Consider the following 24098-nt stretch of genomic DNA (forward strand, 5'->3'; position numbering starts at 1 on the left):
CTGTGTGTCTTTTAATCTGAAATAGTCCTTTAGCAGTTGATCAATAAATGTATGTTAATATAGAAGTTAATCATTCAGTCTGGTTTAAACCAGGGCTGTGCTTATTGATGAAATTAGCTTGTTGCTTTTATGTCTCCTTTGGTTGGCCTTATAAAACTAATTGGAGAGTTCCGTTTTACTTAAAGAGTTTGTGTAGGATTGATAATACAATTCTAGAACTTTATATTTCTTGGCTTTTGTGGTTTAATGTAGCTCTAGAATAATTTTGATTTTCTCCTGATTTTGGCTTTTTCTGTCAGTTTTAGTAAGTTGTGTTTTGCTAGAAATTTGTCTGTTTCATCTAAAATTTCAAATCAATTGTCTTAAAGCTGTTCCTGACAGCCTCTTAGGCTCTTTTTAACTACTATAGCTTCTTTTGTCTATTTTAAAAAAAAATTGTTGATATTGGTAATTTATACCTTATCTTTAAAAAAATTAATTTTCTAGGGTCTTCTGGATTAATATTCACACATTTTCAAGTGACAATAATATCATGTCTTATTTCTGTGTATCTATATTATATGAACCAGAATATCGAGGAAAATGTTCAGTAGTAATGGTAAAAGTGCCCAGTGTTCTCTGTGTGACAGGAATATATATTTTCCCCACTGCTAAGGATGATGTTAGCTTTTCTTGTATGAGAGAAACATACTTCATTACACTATGGAAATACATCTTTTTATTCCTAATTCTCTTTCTTGCCTGTGTTCTCTCTCTGCTTTCCCCCTTCTTTCGCCTTCCTTCCTTTGCTCCCTTCCTCCTTCTAGTTCAGTGTCTCATAGAACCTTCACAAATGATTTATGGAATCTGAGGTGTGCCCTGGAGAAAGAGGTTGTGGCATAGCAAGGGCACTGATCTATGAAAATTGGGAGAGAAATACCGGTAATCAACTACAATAACAGTTTTCAACCCTGCAAAAACATAACATCTGTGAAGTTGGGTCAACTTCCTGCCTAGATGCCTGACTTTTTTCTATGTAGCTTTGTGTTTACTTGTCTTTTGAAAATAGCTTCATTGGAATACAAAAACTGTGTATGTTTATAGTGTACAGATTTGTGTTTTGATGTGTGTACTCTTGTGAAATCATTACCACAACCAGGATAGTGAACATATCGCTCACCCTGTAAGGCTTCCTTGTGCCCGTCTGTGCTGCCTCTCTCCACCCCCACCTCTGGAGGCAAGCATTTATATGCTTCCTGTTACTATGTGTTAGTTTTTGTTTTCTAAAGTTTTGTATCAATGGACTCATACAGAATATATTGTTTTTCTGTTTGGCCTTTTTCAACTTAGATAAATTATTTTGAGATTTATTCATGTTGCTATTATATAAATCAGTAGTTGCATTCTTTTTTATTGCTCAGTAGTGTTCAGTCATATGTACATAAATACAATGTACCATATATATGTGCATATATACAATTTACATATATACAGTTGAAGGTATGGGTACTGGTACAGTTTATCCCTTAATCGCTTGGTGAACTTTTGGTTTCTCACCATTTTTTCTTATTACAAATAAAGCTGCTACGAGCATTCATGAACCAGTCTTTGAATGGAATATACTTTCTTTTCTTTTCCACTCCTAAGCCAGTTTTTGTTATTACAAATAAAGCTGCTGTGAGCATTCATGAACCAGTCTTTGAATGGAATATACTTTCTTTTCTTTTCCACTCCTAAGTATTTAGTAGATTTAGTGTAAAGCAAATACTTAGGTGTGCAATGGTTGGATCATATGGTAGATGTATTGTTTAACTTCTTAAGAAACTACCAAACTTCTTAAACCTTTAAAAATTCAATTTTAAATTTCACATTGCCACTAGCACTATGAGAGTTCCAGTTCATCTACATCCTTGTCAACACTTGGTCAGTTATTTTTATCCCTTCTAATAGATCTTTAGTGGTATCTCACTGTACTTTTTTTTTTTTAACCTCACTTTGGCTAATTATGTTCAACATATTTCCATAAGCTTACTTGCCATCTGTATATCCTCTTGATGAAGTGTCCATTCAAGTCTTTTGCCTATTTATTTGTTGTTGTTGGATTGTTTATAATTGAGTTTTAAGAATTCTTTGTATATTTGGGTTGCAAGTCTTTAATCAGATATTTGTTTGCAAATATTTTCTTCTGAGCAGTTTTTATTTTGATAAAATTTAACTTTATGAATATGTTCTTTCATGGATTATGGTTTTGGTTTCATATCTAAGAAATCCTAACTCAGTGTCACAAGGATTTCCTTCTGTATTTTTAGAATTTTTTTTTATTTTACAATTGTGTTTATAACTCATTTTGAATTAATTTTTTATGTGGTACAAAGCATGGGTAGGAATTCTTTTCTTGTGTATGATAACCAATTGTTATCACATACGTCATCTGCTGAGAAGACTTACTAAATTGCCTTTGCACCTTTGTCAAAATTCAGTTATCCATATATGTGTCAGTCTATTGTGGATTCTCTGTTCTGTTTCATTGATCTATTTATCTTTACATCAACACCACTCAGTTTCTATTACTGGAGATTCACAGTAAAATTTGAAATAAGTAGAGTTTGTCCTTCAACCTTGTTCTTCTGTTTTAAAATTGTTTTGACTATTCTGGGTCTGTTACATTTTGGAATGACACAATCAGCTTGTCAGTTTCTGCAAAAAAAATCTGCTAGTATTTTCATTGGGAGTATATTGATCCTGAAGATCAGTTTAGAAAGAATTGTAAACAATATTGAGTCTTCTGATCCATAGATGAGATATCTCTTTATTTTACACCTTTAATTTCTTTCAGCTGTGCTTAATTTTCAACAGTGTTTTTTGCATCATTTGTCACATTATCCCAAATATCATACCTTTTTGGTGCTATTAAACATGTAATGTAAATGTAATATAAATGTACATTCTTAAGAAATTTTAAATTCACAACTGTTTGTTGCCAAAATATAGAAATACAGTTGATTTAAGAAAAAATTTTAATTGTAATATATGTAACAGTATTTACAATTGAGTTATTTTAAGTGTGCAGTTCACTAGTGTTAAGTATATTCACAGTGTTGTGCAGCCAATTTCCAGAACTTTTTCATCTTCTAAAACTGAAACTCTATATTCATTCAATAACAACTCCCCATTTATCCCAGCCCCTGATAATCACCAGTCTGCCTTCAGTTTCTGAATACTGACTACTTTGGGTACCTCGTATAAGTGGAATCACTTATCTTTTTGTGTCTGGCTTATTTCACTTAGTATAATGTCCTCAAGACATGTTGTCTTCAAGATTGTTGATGTATGGCGTGTGTCAGGGTTTTCTTCAAGACTGGATAATATTCCATTTCCTGTATATGCCACATTTAATTTCTCCCTTTACCTGTTGATGAGCACTTGGGTTGCTGCTATCTTGTGGCTATTATAAATAATGCCACTGTGAACAGGAGTGTACAGACCCCACTTTGAATTCTTTTGCATGTCTACCCAGAAGTGAAATTGCTGAATCATTGGATAATTCTGTTTTTAATTTTTTAAGGAACCACTAAACTGTTTCCCATGGTGGCTGCACCATGTTACATTCCCACCAACAATGCACCAGGGTTATAGTTTCTCTATATCCTCCTCAACACTTGTTATTTTTTGTTTTGTTTTTGTTTTGAATAGTAGCCATGCTGATGGGTGTGAGGTGATACCTCATTTTGATTTTGCATTTTCCTGATGATTCGTGTATGTTGAGTATTTTGTCATATGCTTATTGGCCATTTGTATATTTTCTTTGGAGAAATGTATATTCAAGTCCCTTGCCCACTTTAAAATCGGATTATTTGAATTGACTCCTTACCATATACATGCTTTGCAAATATTTTCTCCATAAGTTGCTTATCCCTCTGTTGATTGTGTCCATTGATGCACAAGTTTTAAATTTTCATGAAGTCCAATTTATCTGCTTTTGTTGCCTGTGTTTTTTGGTGTCATATCCAAGAAATCATTGTCAAATCTGATGTCATGAAGCTTTTTCTCTATGTTGTCTTTTTTGTTTTTAGAGATATGACAAAAGTTGTATTTAGCCCAATTCAATACCTGGTTAGCAACATTCCTTATATTCAAGACCTATTTAATTCAGTAACTGTATATAATAAAATACATCTGGCATTCAACAACAACAAAACGAGGCATGCTAAAAGACAATCAAAATAATACAGTTTGATGAAACAATTTAAGTATTAGGACAAGACATATTTAGAATTACTAGATGCAGAGTTTAAAATAACTATGATTAATCATTGAAAGATCTAATGGAAAAAACAGACTTTGTGTTAAACCAGATAAGTTCTATCATCAGAGAGAGGAAAACTTTGCTATTGGCAAAAGCAGCAGCTCCACTGGCCACCAGTTCTATCATGTGACTGGATGTATAGCCTAGAGTTGTTGGTCAGCCATCTCAAAGAGTCTAAATAAATTGGCCTTTTTGCTCAAACTCTCTGGGGCGGATTCTGTTTCTTATGAATATAATTAACACATTTTAACACTTGGTATTTTTAAGTGAAGACATTCAAAGTAATTTGTTGCTTTTCTTTTCACATTATATTTTAACCTTTTAAAAATGTGTCTATTTCACAGTATTGTATTTTTTAAGTTGAAGTGTAGTTGATGTACAATATTGTATGTTATAGGCATACAATATAGTGATTCACACTTTTTAAAGGTTATACTCCATTTATAGTTGTTATAAAATACAGGCTATATTCCCCACGTTGTACAATACAGCCCTGTGGCTTATTTTATACCCGATAGTTTGTACCTCTTAATCCTCCACCTCACCCCTCCCCCTTCCTTCTCCCTACTGGTAATCACTAGTTCCTTCTCTATATCTCTGTCTGTTTCTTTTCCATTATATTCACTAGTTTGTTATATTTTTTAGATTCCACATGTGTGTGATCTCTTAGAGTATTTGTCTTTTCCTGAGTGACTTATTGCATTTACTATATTGTCCTCCAAGTCCATCCATGCTGTACACCAGAACATTTTAAATCAACTGTATTTCGATTAAAAAGCAACCAACCAACCAACCAACCCATTTAAAATACAGGAAAAAGAACTGAACAGACATTTTTCCAAAAGAGGAAATGCAGATGGCCGACAGGAACATGGAAAGTTGCTCAACATCACTAATACCAGGGAAATGCAAATGAGGTATCATCTCACACCTGTCAGAATGGACATTGTCAAAAAGAACACAAGTAACAAATGTTGGCAAGGATGTGGAGAAAAGGGAACCCTTGTACACTGTTGGTGGGAATGTAAATTGGTGCAGCCACTATGGAAAACAATATGGAGGTTTCTCAAAAACCTACAAATAGAACCACCATTTGGCCCAGCAGTTCCACTCCTGGGTATATATCCAAGAAAAACAAAGACATTAATTCAGAAATATATATACACCCTGCTATTAAAACAGCAGTGTTATTTATAATTGCCAAGATACGGAAGCATCCTAAGGGAACATCAACAGATGAATGGATAAAGAAGATGTAGCATATGTATATGATGGAATGCAACTCACCCATAAAAAAGAAGGGTATTTTGCCATTTGCAGCCCTTCACTTTTTTTTTTTTTCACTTCAAAAACCAGAATTTTATAACTGGCATAAACATTCCCATTACATCAAAAATAGCAAAATAACCTAGAAATAACCTTAACCAAGGAAGTTAGCTATACTGTGAAAACTAAAACATTGATGAAGGAAATTGAAGATGATACAAAGAAATGGAAAGATATCTTATGCTCTTGGATTGGAAGAATCAACATTATCAAAATGGCCATACTACTCAAAGCAATCTACAGATCCAATGCAACCCCTGTCAAAATGCTCACAACATTTTTCACAGAACTAGAACAATTTCAGAATTTATATGGATCCATAAAAGGCCCCAAATTGCCAAAGCAGTCTTTTGTATGTCTTTTTCTTCTTCTTTTTGTTCTCTTTTCTTGTGATTTGATGACTAGGGAAATTCCTTTAACGTTTGTTGTAAAGCTGGTTTGGTGCTGAAATCTTTTAGCTTTTGTTTATCTGTGGAGCTTTTGATTTCTCCCTCAAATCTGAACAAGAGCCTTGCTGGATAAGAGTATTCTTGGTTGTAGGTTTTTCTCTTTCATCGCTTTAAATATTTCATGCCACTCCCTTCTGGCCTGAAAAATCAGCTGGTAACCTTACGGGAGTTCCCTTGTATGTTATTTGTTGCTTTTCTCTTGATTTTAACATTTTCTCATCCTTAATTTTTGTCAATTTGATGATTATGTGCCTTGGTGTGTGTCTCTTTGGGTTGATCCAGCACTGTAAGTTTAAAGTGTGCAGCATAATGATTTGACTTACATACATCATGAAATGGTTACCACAATAAGTTTAGTTCAAACATCCATCATCTTGTAGATACAAAATTAAAGAAATAGAAAAAAATTCTCTTCCTTGTGATGAGAACTCTTAGGATGTATTCTCTTTCTCTGTATATGAAAGATGTAACAACTTGCATATATAACATACAGTGGTGGTCATTATATTTATCATATTGTGCATTACACCTCTATTACTCATTTAGTTTGTGCCTTTGACCACCTTCATCCAGTCCCCCCTCCCCCAACCTCTCCTTCCCCTACCTCTGGTAACCACAAATCTTACCTCTTTTTCTATGAGTTTGTTTTTGAAGTATAACTGACCTACAACACTATGTTAGTTGCTGTTACACAACAAAATTATTTGGTATTTCTGTACATTTCAAAATGACCACCACAGTAAGTCTAAAATATGTCACCATACAAAGATACTGCATATTTATTTACTATATTCCCCACACCGTATGCAACAGTCTGTATATATGTGATTATTTTAAGTTGCTGATCTCTTTTAAGTTCAAATGCATTTTAACAACCCTGTATTTTTAATCCCTGTACCCCACATTAAACTGCTTTTGACATCGTATTTTACATATTTTTGTTTTGTGTGTCCCTTACTAACTGCTTGTTGTGGATATAGATGACTTTACTAATTCTGTCTTTAAACCTTCCCTACTAGCTTTATACATGGCTGATTTATTTATTACCTTTATACCTGTATGTTTGTCTTTAGCAAATAAGATTTTTACCAAAAAGATTTTTCTTTTTATAATTTTCATGTTTCTAGTTGTGGCCTTTTCTTTTTTGCTCAGAGAAGTCTCTTTTAACATTTCTTGTAAAGCTGGCTTGGTGGCACTGAACTCTTGGATTTTGCTTGTCTGTAAAAGTTTTGATCTCTCCATCAAATCTTAGTGAAAGCCTTGCCAGGTAGAGTATACTTGGTTGTAGGTTTTTCCCTTTCATCACTTTAAATACTGTGTCACTCCCTTCTGGTCTGTAGAATTTATGCTGAAAAATTAGCTAATAGCCTTATGGGAGTTCCGTTGTATGTAACTTGCTGCTTTTAATAGTGTCTTTATCTTTCATCTTTGCCATTTTAATTACCACGTGTCTTGGTGTGATCTTCTTCAAGTTGATCCTGTTTGTGATGTCTGTAATTCCTGGACCCGGAGGTCTGTTTCCTTTCCCCAGTTAAGGAAATTTTCAACTATTATGTCTTCAAATACGTTCTCTCTGCACCTTTCTCTTTCCGGGACCCCTATAATTCAAATGTAGTATGCTTGATGTTGTCCTGAAGGTCTCTTAGACTTTCCTCATTTCTTCTTATTCTTTTTCTGCTTCTGCTTCAGTGATTTCCACTGGTCTGTCTTTCATAATGCTGATCCATTCCTGTGCATTATTCAATCTACTGTTGATCCCTTCTAAGTGTATTTTTCATTTCATTTATTGTATTCTTCATCTCTGGTTCTTCTTTATATTTGCTTATTGTGCATATTATATATGCACAAAAGTTTAACTTTCTGTTAAACACAAGTTTTTAATTGTAATGGAGTCCAACATAACTTTTTCTTGCATGGATGGTGACTATAGTGTTGTGTATACAAACTCATCATGAAAATGAAGGACCTTATTTTTAGGTCTACGAGCTATTTTGAGTTACTTTTTTTAGTGTAGTAATATGTACGTAACATAGGATTTACCATCTTAACCATTTTTAAGTGTATAGTTTGGTGGCATTTAAGTACATTAAAATTGTTTTGCAAACATTACCATTGTTTATTTCCAGAACTTTTTATTATTATTTGTATTAACAAAACTCGGTATCCACTAAATTGTCTAACTCCCCATTTCCCCCTCCTCCCAGTCCTTGGCAACCACCATCTACTTTCTGTCTCTATGAATTTGATAACTCTAGGTACCTTGTATAAATAGAATCTTACAGCATCTTTCTTTATACGATGGGCTTATTTCACTTAGCATAATGTCTTCAAGGTTTATCCATGTTGTAACATGTCAGAATTTCTTTTTTTATTGCTGGATAGTATTCCATTGCATGCATATACCATATTTTGTTCATAGACGCATCTACCAGTGGACACTTGGGTGGCTTCTATCCTTTGGCTGTTGTCAGTAATGCTGCTATGAACATGGATATCTCTTTGAGACCCTGCATTCAGTTCTTTTGGATATATACCCAAAAGTTGATAGAATTGCTGGATCATTAGGTAATTTTTTTTTTTTTTTTTTTTTTTTAGGAACCCCATACTGTTTTTCACAGTGGCTATAGCATATTACGTTTCCACCAACAGTGCACCACGGTTTCAGTTTCTCTATATCCTGTCAGCACTTGCCATTTCTGGCTTTTATATTTGTTTTTTAGTCATAGCCATCCTAATGAGCACAAGGTAATATCTCATTTTGCTTTTGATTTGCATTTCCTTAATGGTTAGTGATGTTGAGTGTCTTTTCATGTATTTATTTGTTTTTTGCCTGTTTTTTAATCAGTTTTTTGTACTTGTGAGGACTTTTTTATGCATTCTGGATTTTAATCTCTTATCAGATACAGGATTTTCAGTGTTTTCTGCCATGGGTTGTCTTTTCACTCCATTGAATGTCCTTTGATACACAAAAGTTTTCATTTTGATCAAGTCTGATTTATCTATTTTTTTCATTTTTTGCTTCTTCTTTTGGTGTTACATCTAAGAAATCATTGCCAAGTCCGATGTCATGAAGCTTTCTCTCTTGTTGTCTTCTAAGACTTTCAGAGTTTTAGCTCTTATGTTCAGGGCTTTGATCCATTTTGAGTTAATTTTTTGTACGTGATGTAAGGTAAAAAGGTTGTCTTCATTCTTTTGCATGTGAATATCCAACTTTCCTAGCACCGTTTGTGGAAGGCTGCCCTTTATCTATTGAATGGTCTTAGCACCCTTGTTACAAATCATTTGACCAGTATGAAAATATTTATTTCTGGATTCTGGTATACCCCTTTGTTCTATATGTCTGTCTTTTTTGTTTGTTTGTTTCAATATGCATTTATTTATTTTGAATATTTTAATTGAAGTATAGTCAGTTTACATTGTGTTAATTTCTGGTGTACAGCACAGTTTAGTCATATAGGAACATACATATATTCATTTTCATACTCTTTTTCACCATAAGTTACTACAGGGTATCGAATATAGTTCCCTGTGCTGTACAGTTAAAATTATTGTTTATCTATTATATATATATTAGTTAGTATCTTCAAATTTTGGACTCCCAATTTATCCCTTCCCATTTGCTTCCCCCTCTGTAAACCATAAGTTTGTTTTCTATGTCTGTGAGTCTGTTTCTGTTTTGTAAATAAGTTCATTTGTCTTTTTTTTTTTTTTTTTTTATTCCATATGACATTTTTCTTTCTCTTTCTGGTTTACTTCACTTAGAATGACATTCTCCAGGAACATCCATATTGCTGCAAATGGCATTATTTTATTAATTTTTTATGGCTGAGTAGTATTCCATTGTATAAATATACCACAACTTCTTTATCCAGTCATCTGTCAATGGACATTTAGGTTGCTTTCATGTCTTGGCTATTGTAAATAGTACTGCTGTGAACATTGGGGTGCATGTGTCTTTTTGGATTAAGGTTCCTTCTGGATATATGCCCTGGAGTGGGATGCTGGATCATATGGTAAGTCTATTTTTAGTCTTTTGAGGAATCTCCATACTGTTTTCCATAATGGCTGCACCAAACTACATTCCCATCAGCATTGTATGAGGGTTCCCTTTTCTCCACACCGTCTGCAGCATTTATCGTTTGTGGACTTTCGAATGATGGCCATTCTAACTAGTGTAAGGTGATACCTCATTGTAGATTTGATTAGCATTTCTCTGATAATTAGTGATATTGAGCATTTTTTTATGTGCCTATTGGCCATTTGTATGTTTTCATTGGAGAATTGCTTCTTTAGGTCTTCTGACCATTTTTGGACATTTTGTTGTTGTTGTTGTTGTTGTTAAGTTGTATGAGCTGTTTATATACTCTGGAAATTAAGCCTTTGTCAGTCTCATCTTTTGTAAATATTTTCTCCCGTTCCATAGGTTGTCATTGTATTTGCTTATGGTTTCCTTTGCTGTGCAAAAGCTTGTAAGTTTAATTAGATCCCACATGCTTATTTTTGCTTTTATTTCTTTTGCTTGGGTAGATTGTCCTAGGAGAACATTGCTGAGATTTATATTGGGTAATGTTTTGCCTAAGTTTTCTTCTAAGAGCTTTACAGTGTCTTGTCCTATGTTTAAGTCTTTAAGCCATTTGAGTTTATTTTTGAGTATGATGTGAGGGAGTATTCTAACTTCATTGGTTTACATGCAGCTGTCCAGTTTTCCCAACACCATTTGCTGAAAAGGCTGTGTTTACCCCACTGTATATTCTTGCCTCCTTTGTCAAAGATTAATAGACCAAAAGTTTGTGGGTTTATTTCAGGGCTCTCTCTTCTGTTCCATTGATCCGTATGTCTGTTTTTGTACCAGTATCATGCTGTTTTGATTACTGTAGCTCTATAATATTGTCTGAAGTCTGGGAGGGTTATTCCTCCAGCTTCATTCTTTTTCTTCAGTAATGCTTTGGCAATTCTGTTTCTTTTGTGGTTCCATATAAATTTTAGGACTTGTTCTAATTCTGTGAAAGCTGTCCTGGGTAATAGGGACTGAATTAAATCTGTAGATTGCTTTGAAAAATATGGCCAATTTAACAATATTAATTCTTCCAATCCAAGAGCGTGGGATATCTTTCCATTTCTTTGTCGTCTTTAATTTCCTTAGTGTTTTGTAGTTTTATGCATATAAGACTTTCACTACCTTGATCAGATTTATTCCTAAGTATTTTATTTGGGGGGATGCAGTTTTAAAAGGGATTGTTTCTTTACTTTCCTTTTCTGATATCTCATTGTTAGTGTAAAGAAATGCCACTGATTTCTGTATGTTAATCTTGTATCCTGCTACCTGGCCGAATTCTTTTATTAGCTCTAGTAGTTTTTGTGTGGAACCTTTAGGGTAGTCTATATATAGTATCATGTCATCTGCATATAGTGACAGTTTTACCTCTTCTCTTCCAATTTGGATCCCTTTTATTTCTATTTCTTATCTAATTGCTATGGCTAGGACTACCAATACTATATTGAATAGAAGTGGTGAGAGTGGGCATCTTTGTTTTGTTCCAGATTTTAGTGGAAAGGCTTTCAGCTTTTCACCATTATTATGCTGGCTATAAGTTTATGTTTGTCTTCATACCAGTACCACACTGTTCTGATTAGCTTTGTAGTATGTTTTGAAATCAGGTAGTATGAGAACTGCAGTTTTGTTCTTTTTTTCCCAAGATTGTTTTGGCTGTTCAAGATTCCTTGAGACTCCATATAAGATCATGACATCTGCAAACATAATTTTACTGCCTCCTTTACAGTTTGGGTGCCTTTTATCTTTTTCTTCCCTAGTTACTCTGGCTAGAGCTTCCAGTACTGTGTTGAATAGAAACTGTGACAGCAGGTCCTGTTTTCTTGTTCTTGATTTTAGAGGAAAAGTGTTTTCAGCCTTTGACTATTGTGTGATGTTAGGTGTGGATTTTTCATATGTGGCTTTTATCATATTGAGATAATTTCCTCCTATGCTAGGTTTTTGGATTTTTTTTTTTATTATCATTAAAGGGTCTTAATTTTGTCAAATGCTTTTTCTGCATCCGTTGAGATGTAGCATGTGGGGTTTTTTTCTCCCCTTTATTTTAATGTGTTATATTGCACTGACTGATTTTTATATGTGAACTGTTCTTACATTCCAGGAATAAATCTCACTTAGTCATGGTGTATATTTTAATATGCTGGTGAATTTGGGTTGTTAGTATTTTGTTAAGGATTTTTGCTTCAGCAGCATAGGTGAAATCAGTCTCCAGTTGTCTTTTCTTGTAGTGTCTTTGTCTGGCTTTATACAGATTACACTGTCTTCATAGAATGTGTTCATAAAATGCGTTCATTTGTGAGAAGAGTTTGAGAGAGGTTAGTGTTCTTTAAATATTTGATAATTTAACAGTGAAGCCATCAGGTTCAGGTTCAGGGCTTCTCTTTATCAGGAGGTTTTCGATCACTGATTCAATCTCCTTACTAGTTCTAGGTCTACTTGTATGTTCTAGTTTTTCACGATTCTGTCATAGTAGATTGTGTGTTTCTAGGAATTTGTCCCTTTGATCTACTTTATCCAGTTTGTTGGCTCTCGCTGCCCACAGTACTCTCTTAAAACTCTTCCTTCGTTTCTGATTTTAGCAATTTGTCTTCCCTCTATTTTTCTTGGTTAGTTTTGCTAAAGATTCATCAATTTTTTGCCATTTTCATAAATACCAACTTTTGATTTTGTTGATTTTCTGTGTTGCTTTTTCTATATTGCATTTATTTCTGCTCTAATCTATTATTTTTTTCCTTTTTCTTGTTTGTGGTTTGTTTGCTCTTTTCTGGTTTCTACCTGAAAAGTTGTTGACTTCAGATCTTCCTTATTAATCAGGCATTTACAGCTATAAGTTTCCCTGTAAGCACTGCTTTAGCTGTATTCAACATTTTTTGATATGTTCCGTTTTCATTTTTGTTCATCTGAAAGTTCTGTGACTTTTCTTTGTGATTCCTTTTTTGACCCATGGCTACTTGAGAGTATGTGGATTAATATCACATGTTTATTAATTTTCCAAATTTCTTTATGTTACTGATTTCTCATTTCATTACATTGTGGTCAAGAACATAGTTTGTGTGATTTTAATTCTTTTAAATTTATTCAGACCTATTTTATGGTCTTTCCATGTGTACTTCAGAAGAATGTGTGTTCTGCTGTAGTTGGATGGAGTGCTTAATAGTCATCTAGTTAGTGTTACAGTGTTAACTGAAATCTGCTTCCTTGCTGATCTTTTGTCTAATTGTCCTATTATTCCAAGTGGGTATTGAAGTCTCCAGCTATTGTTGAATTGTCTATTAGTGTCTTTTATTTTTAAAAGGTTACAAATGCCAGTGGGTGAGGGAGAATGAATGATTTAATGGTGCATAATATAAATATATTTGATATTGATTATAAAGAGGTCCTATAAACCAATACGAAAGATTACAGTCTTCAATGAAAAAAATGTGCAAGGATGAACAGACAGTTCATAGAAAAAGAACTATAAATTCCTGATAACCATAGGAAAGAAGCTTAACTTGTAAGCAGGGAAATGCAAAACAAAATAAGGTAACCATTTAAAAATCTAATTAGGAAACGTTTAAAAATTATGTGCAGTCTTAGGATATGGGGAAACAGGTATTCTCAAACACTGTTAATGGGACAAGTTCTTTTTAAAGTTTTTGGTAGCTTTTTAAAGTTTTGGGGTATTTTTATTTATATTTTGTTATGAATATGCCCCTATACTCATAATCCTACACCAACGGTTGAAAAACACAAAATCAATATTACTTCACCTGCATTTTCTATAAGTGGTCCTTAAGTGTCAGCTGAATTGAATCCAAGCTTTTATTTTGGCAAGATAATTTATAAGTGGTATTATTTCTTGTATCACATTGTGTAGAAAATAACCTTTACCTTTCTTTGTGATACCATGAATGAGCAGGTTCCAGGTGTTAGCCTGATTATTCACCCACAGTTTGAGAGCAATTGCTTTGCAGTGTGGAGTGGGTAACTCAGAATTTCCACCCAAATAATTCAGAAGTTACTAGTAAATGCATGTAAGCTCTTTACTTTTTTAAATTTATTTTTGCCACCACTTCTGCTTTTATTTTTATGCTGTAGATTTTAAAACAGATTACAGATATCTTCTCATTTCAAAATTAAATATGTTAGTATGTGACTATGGTTTAAGGACTTCAAAAAAAAAATCCTTCTACACTGGACTTTGACACAACATTGTAAAATGATTATAAATCAATAAAAAATGTTAAAAAAATCTTATTTCAGTCCATTATTACAATGAATATAAGTCTTGAGGATCATCTAATATCTATTACATTTTCAAATTTCCATGATTGACTCAAAAGTTTGTTTTGTATTTTTCTACTTTGAGTTAAAACCCGAAATCCACATATTGCCTTGGTTAATACTTCTTAAATTTCCTTTAATCTTTATACTAATGTAGTATGTAGTTCTCCTTTTTTTTCCCCCTTTGCACAATACCATTTCTTTGAGGAAACTGGGTCATTTGTCTCAAAATTTTTTCTACATTCTGGGTTTTGCTGTTTAAAATACCAGAGAAAAGACATTACTCCCAGGAGAGCTCCTTCCATCTCACATGTGTTTTGTTGATTTCTTGTTATAGTGGGTTGGGGGAAGGGTCATTTGGGACAAGTCACTGAACAAAAACAAAAATCCTTTTCCTTCATCGCATTTACATTCCCATTCCAAGAGAGGTAGACAATAAACAAAAATGAATCGTAAAGTTTGTTAGACATCTTCTGGGAAACAATAGAAGATAACAAGGGAATAGGGAGATGGAGGACCTTGATGGATGTGTAAGATATGTGGCTGCCAGTGGGAGGCTGGGAGGCTGGGAGGCTGGAGCAGAGGGGTAACATCTGATTTACTTTTAAATGGATTGCTCTGGCTGCACTGCAGGGGGTGAAGGAGCAATGGTGGAAAGCTACTCTGTAATTCAGGGCAAGAGATAGTGGAGGCTTAGATGGGGGAGAGCCAGGGAGCAGGAGAGAAGTCAAGGACAATGGCGAGGTTTCTGACTCCAGTGGCTGGAACAACTGATACAGAATGTCTTGTCACTGCCAGAGGCTGATTAGTTGCTACCATTTCCATTCACAATTCTATTGGGAAAGGACTGGTGAATCCTGGTGCTTTTTGAAGGTTGTGTTATATTAAAAGTCTTTTGATTTTTTTTTTTAGTTGTTTGATGCTTAAGTTTTTTTTTTTTTTTTTAATTTTGTAAAATGCTTCCTGTTTTGCAAATGTCTCATTTAATGGCATTTAAAATTACTTATTAGACATTGCAAACCTTTAGAAATTTACAGATTTGGATTTTTAAATTTTTATTAGGGGAAGGTAATTAAGTTTATTTGCATCTAATAGAGGTACTACGGATTGAACCTAGGACCCTGCTAGGCATGCACTCTACCACTGAGCTGTATCCTGTGCCCCCCCCAGGTTTGGATTTTTAATAACAACTGTTAATGGCTCTTTTTGAAAATGTTTAAAACTTAAAAATTAAAAGAATAGTAAAATGAATAGTCATTCCCATTATCTAAATTCAACAACTGACAAATTAGTGAAATTTTGTGACATATGCTTTAGAAAGGTGTATGTGTACCTTTTTTTTAACCAAACCTTTTAACAGTAAGTTGCAGAAACAATGCCGTATGATTATCTAGATTAGATATAGAGCACATATTCAAAATTTTTCCTACTGTCCCCTTTTCATCCAGGAGCCAGTCCAGGATCCCTCGTTAGGTTGTCATGACTCTGTCTTCTTTAATCTGTACGAGTCTCCTACCTTTACTTTAGTCTTTTATGACATTGATACTTTTAAGGAGACGAGGCCAGTTGTCTTGTAGAATGTCCCGCAATCTGGATTTGTCTGATCATTTCCTCATTATTAGATTCTAATTAAGCCACACAGATGTGCTTTTTACCTTTTGAAGACTTAAAATCCCTGGGATTTTACGAAGTCTTTTGTAAGTATCAGTTTCAGTTATGACAAAATGCTAGTAAAGCACTTGATCTTATAATAACCATTGTCACAGAGCCAGAGAACATTAAATTGCACGGACCTTTAGATTTTATCTCCAGAAGTCACAGACTGCAGGAAACTAGCAGAATTAGCACAGTCTTAAAACAAAACAGAAAGAGAAACAGAAAGCTAGAATTTGAAACCTTTAGGAATGACGTGTGATTTCAGACTTGACCTAGTCCTTTTTGTTCTTCCCCTGCCCTCTGCCATTGTAAATTATCTATGCTGCCTTGAGTCTTTTGAGCATGTGATTCCCTGCCTACCTCTCTGATGAAGCTAGGGAAACTTCAGGCTTAGAGAGGCCAAATTGCTAAGGAACACATACTTAACAAGAGACAGAATATTCAGATCCTGGAACCCCAGTCTCTTGAAGAACCAGTTAATTTTCTACCAGAGCTCCAGTGATTTGCATTAATGGAACAAATAGAAAGTCTGTGATCTTGGCACCTTCTGTGATTAAGGAAGATGAAGAAATTAGGGATACCACCGAATGAAGTTCTATCTTAAATATAATACCTTTCTTCCTTTTTTTAGCTACAAGGCTTTGGCCGACCAAGTGTATACCATGCTGCTATTGTCATCTTCCTTGAATTCTTTGCGTGGGGCCTGTTGACAACTCCAATGTTAAATGTAAGTATTGCTGAACTCTAGGTCCTTGTTTATGAGATCAGAGACATTCTTGCGCATATGTCCCCAGGGTATGTGTTTGAGAGTAGTTCTAGACAGTGACGTCAGACTGTTTACCACTGAGTTGTTTCCACTGTGTAGACGGTGAACCACCTGAAACAAAACACCTGAGCTGCCTATTAAATATTCCTGGGTAGCAGGGCCACTGCCATTGAACCAAAATCTTGGGAGTGCTATGAATGATCTACAGTATGTATATTTAGGAAAACTGTTAAGATGCCCTAGAGGAAATTATTGCAAAACTTTGTTGAAGTTTGTAACTTACTTTATATAGATGTGATGGCCTTTGACTTAAGAGTATAGTAAATAGGAGATTGGTAAGTACCTTGTAACAATGACTGTGATGAATGTAAGAATGTCCCAATTTCCATTTTTGGTAGCTGACCTACAGCCATGTCTTTGCAGAGACTGTTGAATTTCTTAGCAAGAATTTGGATGTTTGATGTATGGTGTTGTTAGAGGGAAGGGAAATGCTGAAGAAAAGATAGTGGTGCAGATTTTAGGTGCCTAGTAACTACTGAACACTTAGTTTTAATAAAGACATTTTTTAATTGGCCTTACATTTCAGTTGTCTTAAATTGTTCTTTAAAAATCACTGGTGATTAACTGTTCCCAATCACCATTTTGCCTTACCAGAGGATCTCTTTGTTTATGGATAATCTTTGTTCCCAAATTAGGTTTAGAAAATAGAGAACTTTAGAGGGTGGCTATCAGCCTTACCTATAACTTTGCTGTACACTTGGATGGAGCAGTCAGGTTAAAAAATTTGCCTCTGTTTTTAATCCTCTCTTTTATTCTTTCTCATTGCATTGCCTTTTTCTTCATAGTGCTTACTACGGAAGGTAACTGGTTATTAGTTAATGGGGATGAGTGGTCCCCACTTTAAGTTTCATGAGATCCTGCCTGTCTTTGTTCATCACCGTGTCCCTAGTGCTTGTGGCACGGCTGACACTCAGCATGTATTTTCTTTGAACAAATGTTTGCATTGCAGGTATACACATATATGTCCTTGAGTGATTGCTTCTCCAAGACGTATTTTTAGCATAAAGACACACCAGGCCACTCATTTTAACAAACTGCTTTTAAATTTTGGCCTTGGTTCTCTGATTTTCTTACCCACAGTTTCTTTAGGTTGCAAAGTTAACAGTTTCTAAACAGTATTTTTCCGAGGCAGTTAGTTACTTATAATCTGTTGTAATGGTTCAGCAGGTTTCTCAATATAGAACAACCCTGTAATCATTCTTTATTTGGTAAGAATTCAAATTGAAATGAAGAATACCTCAGTGTTTCTGATACGGTGTCAGAAATTCTAAAACCTCCCTCCAGTTAAAAATCCTTGGGGCTTTTTGACCCTTGACCCTTTTAAATCTAATTCATTAGTTATTTAATGTGCCCCAGGACCTGATGCACCTTCTTCCTTCTTACTGCCCCAAGCAGATAATTTTCTTAAGGTTTCTGTGTCCCTGTTAGACCGTGGAATGCAGTTTTGCTGCTTGCAGAGATTTGGTTAAAATGAGCATTTCTATGAGGAGTATAGAGTTGCTAGCTCACTGTACAGTGTCATAGAGGAAGTGTTGCTCAATTAGTAGGTATGGTTCTCTTTTCTAAGCTCTTGGTGTTGCTAAATTAAGCTAAATGTCCTTTACTTTCCTATCTCCCCAGCCTTTACACCATAGTTTGCTAACTCTGTTTCTTTTTTGATGTCAGGAAACTGGTTCACTTCTCCTTTTGAGAAGATTTTCTCTGACATATGCCCTCCACTTGCTGCCTTTTCTGGTTAGATAGAGAAGTGACAATGTTAGGTTGTTTGATAAGGAAGGGACACAAAAAGAGTTTATTTCATTACAGCTGAAGTTTGTCATTTTTTTAAAGAAAATTTTAAAGGGGGAAGGTAATTATGTTTACTTAGTGATTTGGTGTGTTTTTTTGGAGGAGATACTGGGGATTGAGTCCAGGACCTCCCAGCGTGCTAAGCATGTGCTCCACCACTTGAGCCATCCCCTCTCCCCTTCATCTGGAGTTTGTTATCCTCTTCCTTTATGCTGGGGTTTACTATAACCCAGTTCTAGTTCTTGGAATCTGGATTCTTCACCCACCATGCTGTAACTATAAGGATGGTGGTTCATGTGTATGTTCTTTTTTTTTCCTCCCCACTTGCTGTAGCTAATGGATAGCACTCTGTGCTGTTTCTTCCATCAAGGAAAGAAAAACAGTCTTGAGATCAGAATTGGGAGATACAGAACAGTATATTCATATTCACATTTTGTCCAGTCTGACTACCTCTGCATCCTAGCATTTATTAGGACCCTCTCTTTGAAGTACTGTAGAACAGTTTACTTCTTAGTTATTTTCTCTGTGAAATCTGTTGCCCGTCTCGTGTGGCCATGTTCTAGATTACAACTTAGTTTGTTAATTAAGCATCAGAAAGGTCTCCACTCTTAATACACTGAAGCAAAGCTGCGAAGTTGACCTCATACAATGGCTTTAACCTTCTTGTAGCAGTAGTAGTTCACACATAAAAATGACCTCTCTCTCACCTTACAGCCCTGCCTCTAGTCCTGTCCAGAGGGCCTGATCTCATTTTATTGTAAATAAAGTGCTCTGATTAAACTTATTTAAAACTCATCAGGTATATTTAAATAGAGCATTTATTTCAGTGAAGATGTACTTAATATTAGTTCCTGTGAAGAATTTCATTTTTGCATTTTGCAGATTTTCTTTTGCAAGCTGACCTTCTTGGACCCCTGCTAGAGATTCTAAGGGCTTAACCCTATCTTCTCTCTATATAGTATCTAAGAATCCAGCGAATCCTCTTTAAACACTTTCCTGCCGCGTTCGGTTTTCCTATCCCTTCTTACTTACTTACAAAATAAGTGTTCATTCGACAAACATACGCTATCTTGTCAGCCCCGTTTGCTCCATAGTCCAGCCCTTCTGCTTTCTTTGCTTTAATCAGTGTTTCTTCTTGGGAGCTGAGGTGGGTGGGATGGATAGGGCTGTTTGTCAGGCATTTTTGGCATAATACTCAGACACTTTGAGGCATGATTTGCTCTCCACATGAAAGGAAGTAAAATTCTAACGTTGTCCCATTGAAACTGTCTTGCTGTCAGGATTCACAAGGTGTTGCAGGCTTATCTTGTGTTTTAACAGTTTCCTATTGGTGTATTGACCAGAGTACCCAGAACCTACCCTCTTGTGTACCTTATAATTACTAAAATAAGTAGCATTCACTAAAGGGTCTATAACATATGACAGTAGGGTGTTAAATCTTTGCTTTTTCTTGCACAGCTGACTGTTAGAATATAATGAGCATTAACTAATGTCGTTTATTTCTGTCTTATTGTGTGTTGTATGTTGTAGTCTGTAGCATACTTTTATACCTAAAAACTTGGGAATGCTTAAAAAAAAATACTGATTTCCAGTTTACCTAATTAATACAATTATAAGAAGACTTGACGTAGAAATATAAATGAAACATTGGTGGGTTTCTTTGTCTCAAAATTTGGCATATAAAATATTTGATGTGCATTCTGGTCTTTTGATAGATTTTTCCGCACTTTTAATATAGCATTATATTGCTTTCTGGCGTCCATTGTATCTGATGGGAAGTCAGCTATTAATAAGTACTGTTCTTATGTAAGGGGTCTGCAGACTATGGCCCAGAGGCCTGATCTGGACCACTGCCTGTTTTTATGTGGTCTGTACACTAAGAATGCTTTTTACATTTTACATAGTTGGAAAATATCAAAAGAAGTTATTTGATGACACATGAAAATTGCATGTAATACAAATGTTAAGTATCCATAGTAAAATAGTGTTGGACTGTGACAATGCCCATTGATGTTGCAACTTTTGGTCTACAATGGCACAGTTGAGTGGTTGCAACACAGACCATCTTCCCTAAAATATTTACTGTGTACTGTGTGTTCCTTATTTGTAGAATAATTTTATCAGTCCCTGCTATGAGTGGTAATTCCTTTTTTTTGTTGTTGCTTTAAACACTTTCTATCTTTCAGCGATTTGACTATGCTATAATGTGTCTAGGTGTGCATCTTTTTGTGTTAATGTTACTTGGTGTTTGTTTAGCTTCTGGGGTCTGTAGATTAATATTTGTATCAAATTTGGGTAGTTTTTGGCCATTATTTTTTCAAATGTCTTTGTTGCCCCTTTGCTCCTTTCCTTTGGGACTGCCATTACACTTGATAGTTTCACAGGTTTCCGAAAATTACTGTCAGACTTCTGACTTTTGCTATAACAGGAGATCAGCAAACTCTGCCCTAATAAAGCTGGACAAAACAGTCAAAAATAACCACTTCAGTGCTCTGTAAGTTCAACCATAGACACACAGCAGAGGAGCATTTATTTACTAAGCTACTGAACTTCCGACAAGAACAGTGAGTTTGCAGTTCTGAGCTCTAGCCTTTTGCCATAGTTATAACTATCAGTGTAACAGTTTCTGAGTCCTGTGACTCAGGACTTTTAGCAGATCACTGAAATCCATTCTGTTGGTGATGGACATTGGGGTTTCCTGTGCTTGCCTATTACAAGTATTGCTTTAGTGGTATTTCCTATATGTCTGTGAATAATGTGTACATTTTTTCTTCTTTCTTGTAATATATATGTAGGAGTGAAATGGCAGGGTTTTGTTCAGTTTGGGTATATACTGCCAAAAGTTTTCCAGAGTGGTTGAATCAATTTACCCTCCAACCAGCCGGGCTCCACAACTTTATCAATTGGTATTTCATTTTAGTCATAAGTACAGTGTGGCCTTAATTTGCATCTTCCTAATGATCAATGAAGTTGAACACACCTTTATGTATATATATTTTTTACTTTTTAATTTTTCAGTTATATTAAGTAGAATTGTTACAATTTGCACATGTACAATATATTGCATGTAAATACATATACACAATATACTGCATATATTTTTTTAATTTACAGATATGTAGTTTATTATTTCTAAGAACATGTAGAATTTTAGCTTTTTAAACTTACAGTTATCAAAGGAATAAAGCCAACCACAAAATCAGGATTAATTCAGAAAGTTACATACTCTGCTATTAATAGCAACATTCTTATAATTGCCAAGATATGGAAGCATTGTTAAGTGCACATCAATAGATGAATGAATAAAGAAGATACAGCATATATATGTAATGGAATACAACTCACCCATAAGAAAGAAGGATATTTTGCCATTTGTAGCCCTTCACTTTTTTTTTCTTCTTTTCACTTCAAAAACAAGGATTTTATAACTGGCATAAATATTTCCATTGCATCAAAAAGAACAAAATACCTAGAAATAAATTTAACCAAAGAGGTTACCTGTACTCTGGAAACTGTAAAACATTGATGAAGGAAATTGAAGATGATACGAAGAAATGGAAAGATACCTTATGCTCTTGGATTGGAAGAATCAACATTATCAAAATGACCATACTACCCAAAGCAATCTACAGATCCATTGCAACCCCTGTCAAAATACTCACGACCTTTTTCACAGAAGTAGAACGATTTCAGAATTTATGTGGACCCATAAAAGACCCCAAATTGCCAGAGCAATCTTTTGTAGGTCTTTTTTTTTTCTTCTCTTTCTTCTTTTTGTTCTCTTTTCTTATAGGTCGATGACTAAAGAAGATCTTTTAACATTTCTTGTAAAGCTGGTTTGGTGGGGCCGAATTCTTTTAGCTTTTGTTTATCTATGAAGCTTTTGATTTCTCCATCAAATCTGATTGAGAGCCTTGTTGGATAGAGTGTTCTTGGTTGTAAGTTTTTCCCTTCCATCATTTTAAATATATCACGCCACTCCCTTCTGGCTTGTAGAGCTTCTGCTGAAAAATCAGCTGATAACCTTATGGGAGTTCCCTTATATGTTATTTGTTGCTTTTCTCTTGATTGTAATATTTTCTCCATATCTTTAATTTTTGTCAGTTTGATGACTATGTGCCTTGGTGTGTTCCTCTTTGGTTTGATCCTGTGTGGAACTCTTTGCACTTCCTGGACTTGGGTAACTGTTTCCTTTCCCAGGTTAGGGAAGTTTTTAGTTATTATCTCTCCAAAATTTTTCTCAGGTCCTTTGTCTCTCTCTTCTCTTTCTGGGACCCTTATAAGGCAAATATTAGTGTGCTTTTTGTTGTCCCAGAGTGCTCTTAAACTATCCTCATTTCTTTTCATTCTGTTTTTCTTTTTTCTGTTCTGCAGTAGTGATGTCCACTAATCTGTCTTCTAGCTCACTGATTTATTCTTCTGCCTCGTTTAGTCTCTTCTTTGTTCCTTCTAGTTTGTTACTCATTTCAGTGATTTTATTCATCTCTGTTTGGTATCCTATATATCGTCCAATTCTTTGCTAAAAACTTTGCTCTGTGCATCTATACTCATCTTGAGTTCTCTGAACATCTTCGCCATCATTACTTTAAACTCTTTCTCAGATAAATTGCCTATCTCCTCATCACTTACTTCTTCTGGAATTTTATCTTGGGCCTTGGCCCGGAAGATACTCCTCTGTCGCCTCATATTGTCTTATCTTTCTGTTTGTATTTTTAGGTAGGTTAGCTATGTTTCTCGACCTTGGAGAGGTGAGGTGGCCCCCTGTGGGAGAGGTCCTATGCGTCCTAGCAGTACACTGCTCTCTTGTCACCCAAGGGCCAGGGTCCAGCTGGACCCAGTGTAGTGTCAGGCTTGTGTTTGTGGACTCCTTCCACAGACTTTGGGATTGTTGTTTTCTTATTTCTGGTATCTGTCTCCTGGTGATGAGGCTAGACTAGAGGCTTATGCAGGTTTCCTGGCAGGAAGAGTTGGTGCCTGCCCACTGCTGGGTGAAGCTTTGTCCTAGACCTCTGGTGGGTAGGGCCATGTCTAGAGGCATTTGTGGCTTAGGAAGTCTGCTGTTGGGTGAGGCTAGGTCTTGGTGCTGATGATCCAATCAAGATGTCAACCTCCAGGAAAGCTCATGTAGATGAACACTCCTGGAATGTCAGCCACCAGCTTTAATGTCCCCTGGGTGAGCTGCGGCTGTCACCTACCTCCCCAGGAGACCCTCCAAAACCAGCAGGGAGATTTGGCCCAGGTTCCTACGAAATGACTGCCTCTTTCCTTGAACCTGGTGCACGTGAGAATCTGTAGGCTTCTTGAGAGAATGAAGTCTTTCCCCTAGTCCCATGGGGCTCCTGAAACTAAGCCCCACTGGCCTTCATAACCAGATATCCTGGGGTCTCCTCCTCCTCCCAGTGCAAGAACCGCGGGTTGGGGAGCCTGACCTTGGGCTTAGAAGTCTCACTC

At 35.4% G+C, this 24098-nt stretch overlaps 1 protein-coding gene across 5 annotated transcripts in view; it reads left to right on the forward strand.

Annotated features, from left to right (window-relative positions):
* MFSD14B (major facilitator superfamily domain containing 14B) overlaps positions 1–24098 on the forward strand; it is a 68872-nt gene that overhangs the window by 5502 nt on the left and 39272 nt on the right. For all 5 annotated transcript variants that reach the window (XM_064490057.1, XM_064490059.1, XM_064490058.1 and 2 more), the window contains one exon: positions 16665–16760. In XM_064490057.1, coding sequence (XP_064346127.1) covers positions 16752–16760 — 9 coding nt within the window. In that variant the 5' untranslated portion in view covers positions 16665–16751. The remainder of the gene's footprint in view (positions 1–16664; positions 16761–24098) is intronic.

This window comes from Camelus dromedarius, chromosome 10 (assembly GCF_036321535.1).
Source record: "Camelus dromedarius isolate mCamDro1 chromosome 10, mCamDro1.pat, whole genome shotgun sequence".
Classification (NCBI taxonomy): Eukaryota; Metazoa; Chordata; class Mammalia; order Artiodactyla; family Camelidae; genus Camelus; species Camelus dromedarius.